Source organism: Hyla sarda, chromosome 2, assembly GCF_029499605.1.
Source record: "Hyla sarda isolate aHylSar1 chromosome 2, aHylSar1.hap1, whole genome shotgun sequence".
NCBI classification, from domain to species: Eukaryota; Metazoa; Chordata; class Amphibia; order Anura; family Hylidae; genus Hyla; species Hyla sarda.
The window spans coordinates 436,481,071-436,493,308 of NC_079190.1; the positions used below are offsets into that span (position 1 = coordinate 436,481,071).

Sequence of the window (12,238 nt, forward strand, 5' to 3'; positions counted from 1 at the left end):
AGGTGAATGGATCCTTTGTTATTCCATCAGTTTCCTGTGATGCATTCATAATTATAATGGCAACTAGGGACCTAGAAAAGGCCCCGATGCCTAACAGAGGTTTTGCACAATGTCTCCCCCAATAAAAAAAAAAACATACCCCCTAAAAAATGTTTTGAACCTTAAAGGAGTTTTCCAGGGATTTCTTTTAGCAGTTATTTGTGCCAAGGGGGGGGGGTTTAAAAAAATAGTAAAAAAAAAATGCATATTCCCCAGTCCTCATCCGCATAATTTCTTATGTAATCTGGTCCCGCTGTTAAGTATTTACTGATGTTACAACCAGTGTCCACTCTGCCCATCAATGGTGGAGATGAATCACTACTGGCAGGGGTCAAGTCCTCAAAGAAAAAGTGTGTGAACTCACCCAAGATTTCCTGGTGTTCCTGCTGTGAAAAAAGTACAGGAACTCAGTTCCCACGTCATCCTGCAGGACTTGAGCCCTGACTACTGGACTGAACGTGTACTTCCTTGTGTTGAGACCAAGACAAGGAAGTGCTCCAAAGTGGGATCAAGCAACTTCTTTTCTTTAAAATAGTTTTTACCCGACCCTGGCCACAAGTAACATTAAAAAGAATTCCCTGTACAATTTCTTTAAGGGGTTAAAGGGGGCATCCAGTGAAAGACAACTTATCCCCTGTCCACGAGATAGGTCCAACCCCTGATCTTCTAAACAGAACCCCAGCCCTCTGCAGCACGTGCTCCATTAATTTCTATGGGAGTGACAAAGATGCCTGAGTCTAGCACTTGGGTCACTTCAGTGCTCTCAGAGAGCTGGAGTACCTTTCAGGAAAATGCAAGGGGTCCCAGTGGTCAGACCCCCTGTAATCAGACACTTAGCACCTATCCTGTGTATAGGTGCTAAGTTCTCTTTCACTGGACAACTTCTTTAAAGAGTACCTGTGACCAAACTAAACTTTTAATATATTGTTCCTAATGTAATTATAAGACACTTTGCTATTTACTTGCTGTTAAAATTCTCAACATTTATATGTTTTTAATGTGATTGGAAAAACTGCCACTGGGTAGCTCTGCTCTGTTTCCTGCACAAGTCAAACAGTTAGTTTGGTCTCCACCCGGACTTGCAGAAGTCCAAACTAAGGAAGTGCGTGTGGGCATGGGGAGGCACAGCTCTCACGGGCTTCAGTGATGTTGCGCCTGCTTGGGAACGCCCACTTTCTTCTGCCGGGAGCTCACAGGGCAGGAGGGGTGTTAGGAATAGTTAGGGAATATAATCTGAGTTAGTTTAGAAAATATGGTTTGATGACAGGTACTCTTTAACCACTGCGGAGGTAGCCTGAGGGCTTACCTCACGTCCTGTGCTGGCTGCTGCGCTGAGCGCAGAGCACACAATCGAGTGCAGAGCACACAGATCAATGTGGTTCTATGAAACCACATTGATCTGTATGAGGAATCTAATGATTCCTTCTAAAAGTCCCCTAAGGGGACTAAAAGTGTAAAAAGAAAAGTTGAATAAAAGTTTTAAAATAACACCCACTAACCCCTTCGTTATTAAAAGTTTAAATCATCCCCTTTTCCCAAATTCCACATAAAAAAATGTGTAACCATAATAAAAATAAACATATTCTGTTTTGTCGTGTGCGTAAATGTCCAAAATATAAAAAATATATAGTTAATTAAACCGCAGTCGAAAATATATTGTTAATAAAATTTTCCCAGAAGTAAGACTCAAACCTATATCCGTAGGGTATCATTTTAATCGTATGGACTATGTCATTTTTACCGAAAAATTTACTGCGTAGAAACGGAAGCCCCAAAATTACGTTTTTTCTCCAATTTAGTCGCACAATGATTTTTTTTTGGTTTGGCCGTAGATTTTTGGGTAAAATGACTTGATGTCATTACAAAGTAGAAATGGTGGCGCAAAAAATAAGCCATCATATGGATTTTTAGATGCAAAATTTAAAGGGTTATGATTTTTTAAAAGGTAAGGAAGAAAAACAAAAGTGCAAAAAAGGAAAAAGCTCGGGGTTAAACAACCTGACAGGGGCTTTCAAACTCAGTCATACTCACAGTCATAGTACTGTACCATTGTGCGCTCAAAGCACTATACTGATAAAAGATAAAAGAAAATGTATTAATATCGCCTTGTTTAATAGCAATTTGTACAGAGGACACAAACTGTGAAGAACTTTCAGCTGAGCAAAGGTAGAACATAACTATAATGTAGGCATCAAAAAAATCATCAAAGACTCTATTACATTTAATAAGCACATCCAGCCAAAGTACATACAGTACCGAACTGTCGAGAATCATGTGCAGCAATGTATAAAAAAAAAAAACACATGAAACCTATCATATATTAGCTACATTACATGCAAATGCATCCGACTTCATTTGTATCTGTGCTATATTGAGCGCATTATGTCTGTAGATCTCTCTGCTGGCCGATAAATGTTCCCCCAGCCGGATCCGCGCCTGCTCCGCTCTCAGATCCTCTCTGTACCTTTGTACCTGGTCCTTTGTGCCAGAAATACCATCGGCTGTGCTTGTGACTTTTTCACCCGCTTGGCAGTTCAGGCTCAAATTTCTTTTAACTTCACTTGCAGCAGCAGACACCAAGTTTTGTAAGGCACACAATTCTTCTTCCATAGACTGCGCCAAGTTCATGGTCAGAGTATTCCTGTCACCCTGTTTCATCACATTTACCACACAGGTTGGAGGGAGAACACATTTCAGGCTATGGAGGCACTGAAGGAGGACTGAATTATTCCTGTATGACAAAGAAAACAAATCTATACATGACAGATGATGATACACTGGGGGGAATTTACTATTGACTGCTGAGGGTCCGACATGCCGACTGAATTGTGCCAGATATATTTTTATAATAGTTATTACCACTTCAGCGCATGTTTGTTGATAATTTGGACCTCTCATATATTACCCTGTCCAGATACAAAATGCACAGTAATTAAGACCCTTTAAACATTGTGACAGATATCCATATTTTTATTAGTAAATTTGTAAGGAAAACATACATCTCTCAAGCCATGTCCGTTTTCCCAAAAACAAAAAATGTTGCACATTTTTGTGCCAATCTACACTTGTACATATTAGGCGTATAATTAACTTTAACATTTTTTTAAATAAAAATTTACCAAATTGAGGCTGCTTAAAGGGGTATTCCAGGCAAAAACATTTTATTCCCTATCCAATGGATAGGGGATAAGATGTCTGATCGCGGTGAGCCCGCTGCTGAGACCCCTGCGATCTCCCTGCAGCACCCGCTTTCTAAGCGGGTGCTGAAACTCCAGTTTCAGAGACCTCTGGACATGAATGGAGGGGCATGGCGTGACGTTACGTCCCCAGTCCCGAAACAGGAGATTCAGCACCCGCATAGAAAGCGGGTGCTGCAGGGAGATCACAGGGGTCTCAGCAGCGGGCCCCCCGTGATCAGACATCTTATCCCCTATCCTTTGGATAGGGGATAAAATGTTTTTGCCCAGAATACCCCTTCAAAGTCTCTCTGTCATTTGTAAAAACACTGTGGGGGGAGATTTACCAAAACCTGTCATGAGGAAAAGTTGCTGAGTTACCCATAGCAACCAATAAGATCGCTTACTTGATTTTTCAGAGGTCCTAAGACCTGCTGCGATTAAGAGTTATATTACCCGGTGAAATGTGGGGCAGCATGCATCACTGCCTAGCTGTCTTCCACACCTAACTCATTCACTCCCTTTTAGTCTATGGTGAATGAGTTGGGTTTTAAAGGACAGCCGAGGAGTGAAGCGCACTTCACTGGTTTAAAACTAGTGATCACAGCGTGGAGCGATCTAACCTATTGATATATCTGGACGAGATCAAAAGGTTTTTACACATGACAGTAAGGCTTTAAAAATAAATAAATAAATAATAATGTCCAAACCCCCCCACCGTTGCCATTCTGGCAGTGCTCAAGTTCCTGATGCTCAATGCCTCCTGTTTCAAAACAAAAAAATGGCTAATAACGGTGTGGGAACATCTCTTACCACTCAAGAATCTGGGATACTTGGGTGAAAAAACCCCTATGGGAACTCTAATGGTTTGTCAACATTTTGCAAATTTTCCAAAAAATTCAAATTATGTCGATTCACATCAGATTTACCCTTTGACACTATAAGCTTGAGATCTACAGAAAATATTGGCAAAATAAATTTGACACACTGAAGATTTTAATTTAGCTTCACAGGTGAATGTTCTTGCAGGAAAACTCCACAGCATATGGATGACATTAAAGAAGATGTCCAGTGCTAAGAAACTGATCCAGAGCCAGGGCCCCTACAGGAGATTGTGGGTCATTCTTGGCAGTCGGACCCCCAGTACGGGGCTGCGGCTCTGTGCTGCTAAAGCGTTTCAAACCCAGCTCGCCAACTGGTCAAAACTCGCCCCCTCCATTCATCTCGATGGGAGAGGCGGAGGCACGCGAACACTGTGTCTCCGCTTCTCCCATAAAGATGAATGAAGGGGGAATGTTTGTACCAGCTGACCTGCTGTGTACGAAATCGTCAAACAGAACCTAACCCTGGAGATATACAGATTTTCCTACTAAATTGTAAATAATTTAAAATTATACATCTTAAGAGGAGACAAAGATTAAAAAAAAAGAAAAACTACTGAATTTGCAGCCAGTTTTTGTCTTGAAACACATAAAGAAGTGTGAGTGGCCTCCCCCGCCGATTCCTCACTCCGGCCTCCACTTGGCAGCTGGCTCAGATTCGTTTTTCATGCAAAACTATAAAGACTCTTATTTGTCACTAAACTCTTGTGAAGTTTCCTTCTTTTTTCTGGGGATAAGAAATAAACAAGCTGTCCATACTAATGAAAGTGATTCAGCAACATGGCTCCCTCCAAAATGTCAGCTATTCGCAAACTACTAAACTAAATCTGATCTGCTTCACAAAACTGTTTTTGTGGTCACATTAAAGGGGTACTCCGGTGGGAATTATTATTATTTTTTTTTAAATCAACTGGTGCCAGAAAGTTAAACAGATTTGTAAATTATAAAGCAAAGAAGTGATATTCGGCACTGCTATTTATAGGCTCTGGCGGGCAGTCGTGTATGACGCTTGTACGGAGAAGTATAGTTAGAGATGTGGTGGTGCTCTGATACTAGGCAAAGAGTTCATATCTTCAAAAGGCAATGAAGGAATGGAATGAATCGGCAACTCACCAGTCTTCTCTTCTGAAAAAAGTTCCTTTATTCAAAACATACTCACAGCATGAAATGCAAATAGGGAGAGGGATCGGTGCAGGGGGGGTAAAATGTAGTAGCCTACTACATTTTACCCCCCCTGCACCGATCCCTCTCCCTATTTGCATTTCATGCTGTGAGTATGTTTTGAATAAAGGAACTTTTTTCAGAAGAGAAGACTGGTGAGTTGCCGATTCATTCCATTCCTTCATTGCCTTTTGAAGATTTGTAAATTACTTCTATTTAAAAATATTAATCCTTCCAGTACTTATCAGCTGCTGTATACAACAGAGGAAGTTGTATTTCTTTCTGGAGTTCTTTTTTGTCTGACCACAGTGCTCTCTGCTGACACCTCTGTCTGTATCAGGAACTGTCCAGAGCAGGAGAGGTTTGCTATGGGGATTTGCTTCTACTCTGGATAGTTCCTGATACGGACAGAGATGTCAGCAGAGAGCGCTGTGGTCAGACAGAAATTAACTCAAGAAAGAAATTCAACTTTCTCAGTAGTATACAGCAGTTGATAAGTACTGAAATGATTAAGATTTTTAAATAGAAGTAATTTACAAATCTGCTTAAGTTTCTGGAACTAGGTGATCTGAAATTTTTTTTTCCAACTGGAATACCCCTTTAAAATAGAGATAATTTGGCATAATTTGTTATTTGGTAACTTTTTTTTAAAAATGATTGTTTAGGCAATTATTATTACTTATTTAATGAATCAGGGTCCTTTTTCCTTGCTCCCTGTGGTCAAGCCCCCATCAATCTAGCATTTATCACCCTACTAGTGGATTGTTGGTGATAGCTGCATGGTGGAACACCCCTTTAGGGGAACACAGGTTTTCTGCAGCTTATTTTACTCCTAATGCGTAAACGTACTTTTTGAGAGGTATTCTAGACTTCAATTTGCAATAACAAATGATGTTTTCTCAATACTAGGTATATCACAGCTTTTAGCTACGCTCCCACTGTGTATTGTTACATACTATTCATACTATTCTGTATTTGGCAATTGCATACCCTGTTGGATAGGTATCCGCTTGTTCCTCCACAGTGGGGTGCGGTTTGGGGGGTGCTGTGTTGATACACCTTCCTACATATTATCTGGCTCCTGTGGGTTGGAAACGCAATTCCCTTTGTTATTTTTTCTCTATTGCATACGGTTTATTTACTGAGGGCCTTAGTCCTTTGTGATATTTTATTGAGTAATTTATTAAAAGTTAAGTTAAAGTGCCGTGCGACAGTGAATTCTTTCTTCTTAAGCTTTAGGACTACAATGGTACAAGCAAGCCTCCAGAAACCCATCAATCTCTATCCTTGACGCTTAAACTTAAACCTACGTTAATGGAGATCCAACAGAAGACATGTATAAAAGGCACAATAAAAATGTGGAAAGGGTGTAACTTCTGTGTTTGTTTGAAGTTATGGGATCAAAGTCTGAAGCTGCACAACTGAAACATTCTCAATCTAACCTTATAGGAGTACTCAAAATTAAGCGTGTGCTCTCTTACACCTACATTTGCAGAAGTTTTCAGGATTCTGTACGTGTTAATACACCCTTAGGGTAGGGTCACACGTGCCGTACTTTGCTGCGTATTTGCCTAACTATTGAAGTCAATGGGTGGCAAAATCAGGTGCAGAAAATATGCAGCAAAATACGTTACCTTTGACCTTACCCCTAGGGGTGTAATTTCACACACTGGATCTGCTGTGTATTTAAAAGGGCACTGTCAGATCCTAAAACTTTGGAATGGTGTTACTAATGAAAATAAAAGACCTTTTGTAATATGGTTGTTAATTTTTTTTTCTATATTTCCTAAAGAAAACGGCTCCTGAAAATCCCACCACTAGGGCTCCCCATACTTAGCAGGACACTAATCAGTCCTGCAGCAGCAACAAGCTTGTCCATAAGTTATGGACAAGGCTGCAAGAGCAGACACACCAATCACTTCCCTCCACCACAAGGAGGGACATGTCCCATCCCCTGAGAGGATTTCTAACACTGTGAGCTAATAAAAAGAGGTATTTCTATAATAAATATAGGTGATAGAGGCATAAAAAATAGATGTTCATGGTCAGGATTAGGTACTGTGGGATCTGACAGGTACGCTTTAAAGTTGTAAAATACGCATTTGCGGATACCCAACCGCAGATTTTCCAAGTCAATTTTTATATTGCAAATCTGCAACGGATTCAGTATTAAAGGGGTACTCTGGGGAACTAAAACCATAACCCATCCTTTCCCCCTCACCAAACTATTGAGAGAGAAAAATACGTCACTATCAGATACCTTGTCTTTGTGCAAAGCCCTCAATGAAACTAGCCTGCACCCTCCTGGAAGACAAACAGCCCAGCATCTCCTCGGCACTTAACTGCTCTTTGTCTGCTGTAGATCTAATCACTGACCGGTGCCATTCAGAGCATAGCATGATTTATTGGTGGGAGGAAGGATAGTTTGAAAGAAAAGACATGTACAGTGTGTGCTGCAGCATGCACACAGATAGTAAAAGCAATTGGAAAAGAATATGCAATAGACAACAGGGGCCACAGGAGCTGGCAAAATCACACGAATAGTGGTGGTTTTGGGGAATTTTTCTTTTTCTTTACCTCCCCGAAGCACCCCTTTAAGGGGTTATTCAGGAATGGTAAAATAGTAATAGATAATTTCTTCAAAAAACAGCACCATACATGTCCTCAGGTTGTGAGTGGTATTACAACTTGGCTCCATTCACGTTAATGAAATAGAGCTGCAATACTATAAGAAGATTTGAAGAAATCAGCTCTGTGTCTAATGCTGGATCTCACCTTTTAAAGGGTCAAATGTCTAGTGCAAGTGTGAATAATCTGTTCTTTCATAAAAGGCTAGATTGGTACTGCACGTGCACACTAAACATTAATTTTTAGCTTTCTCGTAAAAAAAAAAATTTACCTGTAAAACACAGTGAGGTTTCCTTCACACGGTGTCTTAGGATCCCAAGCTAAGAGAGTCCCATGAAGAGGTCCATCTTTCTTACACACCATGATTGGAGGCATGAGCTTTAGGGGTTCTCCACACATATGAGCCCTCATCCATTCAGTCACTGATGTCAATGTGCAATCACGTGATAGGAGATGGAGAGAACATTTCTGAAATGCTGAGAGAATGGCAAAAATATCTTCTAGACTCCAAGATCCTATCATTCGGGAAAAAAGAACATTAAAGAACATTGCTTTTAGAATAGAATATTCTTTGTATCATGCTTCATTTTTATTTTCTTAGTCACTCAAGGAAAGAAGCAATTTTGGAAGATGAGCAACATCTTGTAAGGGTAAATATACGCGGAGTATTCGCTGCAGATATTACCTGTGAATTTGTACAAGTCCTACAGCGGATTATAGTATCAATCATGTGGATTACATTTTATATCTACATGGTGATCAGATTTTGGGTGTGGAAATAGAAGCATGCTGCAGATTTTCAAATTTGCAGTATGTTTGTTCTTTTGCAGATTTGTTGCAAATTTTCACCACTTTTAGTGTTCCATGTGGGAAATCCACAGTAAATCTGCAGCAAATGTGCAGTGCGTTTGTGTCGAGATCTTTGGCTGAAACTGGACTTAAGTTCGGTTAGTCAAAGAATTCACTGCATTTTTTTGGGAAAGTATTTTGCACCACATGATGTTAAAAAGTGGTGTACACCATTTGAGCCAAATTCTTAAATAAATTCAAATATTACAAAGCAAAGTTCAAGCAGTCAGCACAACTACCCCCTTAACTTCCGATTCAACAACAGCTCCTCTAAGGTCTCGTCCGTATATGCACCCTGGTATGCTGCATATTCAATAAAGATTTTCATGATACCTCAACACCGGTAAGTGACAACCTTCATTTGTTCTGATATTCTTAAATAAATTACTCAAATTTTTTTGGTTGACACCATATTTGTCAATTTTAAATGGGCGTAGTCTCTGTATAGGGTGAGAGTCTTAAAATGTAAAAAAAATAAAAATAAAACAAAAGCCAATAATAAAATAAAATAAAAACCAATAATAAACACAATACTCACTCCTTCAATCACCACTCATATGGAGATGCTTCGGTGGCCCTTTTGTATACAACCTCATACCACATGACCACTGCAGCCAATCACTGGCCTCAGCAGTCACATGCCGGTACTACTGACATCACTACTCACTGTTGAGTCTTAATTTCATAGGCCCTTTAGGCTGTGTTCACACAGTACGGTTTGTTTGTATACATTTTTCCCAAGATTTGCCAAAATTTGGCCAACAAATTGTTCAATTTTACAGTGATTGTGCAAATTACAGTTAAATTACCCATTTCTGACACAATTTCACTAAAATCATAGTTAAATTGCATCAAAAATGCAACCACATTGCTTAGTGTGAAGACTTAAAGGGGTACTCTGCCCCTAGATATCTTATCCCCTATCCAATGGATAGGGAATAAGATGTCTTATTGCTGGGGGCCCGCCGCTGGGGACCCCACAATCTCGGCTGCGGCACCCCAGATATCCAGTGCACAGTGCGAACCTCACTTCGTGCCGGATGACTGGCGATGGGGGGTGGAGGCTTGTGATGTCACGGACACGCCCCATTTGTGATGTCATGGCCATGCCCCCTCAATGCAAGTCTATGGGCGTCTGGCAGAGTACCCCTTTGAGATGGGATTAATATTGGCTAAACTGACAAATTATTCAGAGTAAAAGGCCCAGTGATCTGTCTAAACACTTGTTTTTTGGCTGATCACATATTTTATCTGGGCATAAAAATCGAAGCGTGTTGGCAGCACATTTTTGACGGGTATATTACTGCTGAAAATAATGGAAGTGAATAGGTGCAGTAACAATTCAGTGGTTGTCCACGATGCCCTTCTTCACTCCTAAAATTGCCCCTACTGACTTGTAGAGTTGATTGGCGCTTGTATCAGTAAAGTGTATGCAGTGAACAAGGATCTTTATAGTACCAGGGAAGAACAATGCATGGGGTGGACATATTAACCTCATGCAGATGTTATCCTGATCAGTTTTCGGCTCAGGGCTCTGGTTCAGGACAGCAACACTGCTGACCCCCGGAGCCTCCATGCTGCTTATATTTTATCCATATTCCTTTTATTCCCTCCATTTCCAGCAACATATAAATTGACAAGTCAAAACTTTTCTAGAGTATTAGTTGAAACTTGTGAATAAATAGCGCAGGAAGCCTTTGTGCCTGAGTGCTGCTGAATTATTTAGAGATGTTTTCTCTTGAATCTTATAAATTTACCTTGACAGTGTTCAAATACATTTATTGTATGTTTTCCTTTTAAAACTTCTTCAAGGCTTAAGGAAATGCTCCCACATGGTACAATCAGCTTCTCGCTTCTAAGTAAACAGTCAGGTTGAGTTTTCCTCCTGGCGTGCAGCAGTAACACACAAGCAGTGTTATTAAGTGCCAACAGCGAAGACAGCTCGGTGACAGCAGTAACTGTGCGCTCCAAATCATTTTGATAGGATGGAGGGCAGGGTCTCTGCGAGCAATTCCCTGAAAAATTGTCCTTACTGTGGTAGTCGAGCCTTTGTTTCTTTGCTGTGGGTTCTGCGTAGCACATAGTACGTGAATCTTGGGAAACGCTGATGGCCAATTTTAGCACATTTGTTTGACACTTGGTGACTAGGGAGGGCTGAGTTCCTTTTTGATCCATTATAAGGGATAGGCCAATGTCACTCAGCATTCTACAGAAAAAGAAAAAAAACAGCAATGTAAACAAGCATCTCTCAATGTCAACATGAAACACGAACAAAACACAGAAAACTGTTATCTTCAATGGATAGCAAAATCAGCTGCAAAAATATGCAGCAGATCCTGTATGTGTGAACGTACCCTTAGGGACTATTCACATGTTTGCATATTGATGCGCAGGATTTGACGCTGCAGATATGCAGCTGTGCTCAGTCATTTACACTGAAAGAATGATAAATCTCACTGATTTACAGTCATGGCCGTAAATGTTGGCACCCATTAAATTTTTCAAGAAAATTAAGTCTTTCTCACAGAAAAGGATTGCAGTAACACATGTTTTGCTACACACATGTTTATTCCCATTTTGTGTATTGGAACTAAATCAAAAAAGGGAGGAAAAAAAGAAAATTGGACATAATGTCACACCAAACTCCAAAAATGGTCTGGACAAAATGATAGGCACCCTTAAAATTTGGTTGTACACCCTTTGGAAAAAATAACTGAAATCAGTCGCTTCCTATAACCATCAATAAGCTTCTTACACCTCTCAGACGGAATGTTGGACCAATTTTCCTTTGCAAACTGCTCCAGGTCTCTCTTATTGGAAGGGCGCCTTTTCCCAACAACAATTTTAAGATCTCTCCACATGTATTCAATGGGATTTAGATCTGGACTCCTTGCTGGCCACTTCAGAACTCTCCAGCGCTTTGCTGCCATCCATTTCTGGGTGCTTTTTGAGGTATGTTCGGGGTCATTGTTCTGCTGGAAGACCCAAGATCTTGGAAACAAACCCAGCTTTCTGACACTGGGCTGTACAGTGCGACCCAAAATCCATTGGTAATCCTCAGATTTCACATTAAAGGCACCCAGAGCCAGAGGCAGCAAAGCAACCCAAAAACATCATTGAACCTCCACCATATTTCACTGTAGGTACTGTTATTTTCTTTGTAGGCCTCATTACATTTTCGGTAAACAGTAGAATGATGTGCTTTACCAAAAAGCTCTATCTTGGTCTCATCTGTCCACAAGATGTTTTCCCAGAAGGATTTTGGCTTACTCAAGTTCATTTTGGCAAAATGTAGTTTTGCTTTTTTATGTGTGTGTCAGCAGTGGGGTCCTCCTAGGTCTCCTGCCATAGCGTTTCATTTCATTTAAATGTCGACGGATACTTCGCACTAACACTGATGCTCCCTGAGCATGCAGGACAGCTTGAATATCTTTGGAACTTGTTTGGGGCTGCTTATCATCCATCCGGACTATCCTGCGTTGACACCTTTCATCAATTTTTCTC

General features: G+C 40.5%; 1 protein-coding gene across 7 annotated transcripts in view; it reads right to left on the bottom strand.

Moving 5' to 3' along the window:
• Window positions 1-1,621: 1,621 nt before the first annotated feature.
• The window catches only part of FANCB (FA complementation group B), a 59,315-nt gene continuing 48,698 nt past the window's right edge, over window positions 1,622-12,238 (bottom strand). For 2 of the 7 annotated variants that reach the window (XM_056559169.1, XM_056559171.1), the window contains exons 7-9: window positions 10,492-10,940; window positions 8,157-8,400; window positions 1,629-2,770 (exon numbers count right to left, since the gene is read on the bottom strand). In XM_056559169.1, the coding sequence (XP_056415144.1) occupies window positions 2,353-2,770; window positions 8,157-8,400; window positions 10,492-10,940 (1,111 nt within the window). In that variant the 3' untranslated portion in view covers window positions 1,629-2,352. Of the gene's footprint in view, window positions 2,771-3,516; window positions 4,824-5,880; window positions 6,339-8,156; window positions 8,401-10,491; window positions 10,941-12,238 lie in introns of those variants that run through there. The other 5 variants (XM_056559174.1, XM_056559172.1, XM_056559168.1 and 2 more) reach the window with 5 other exon arrangements.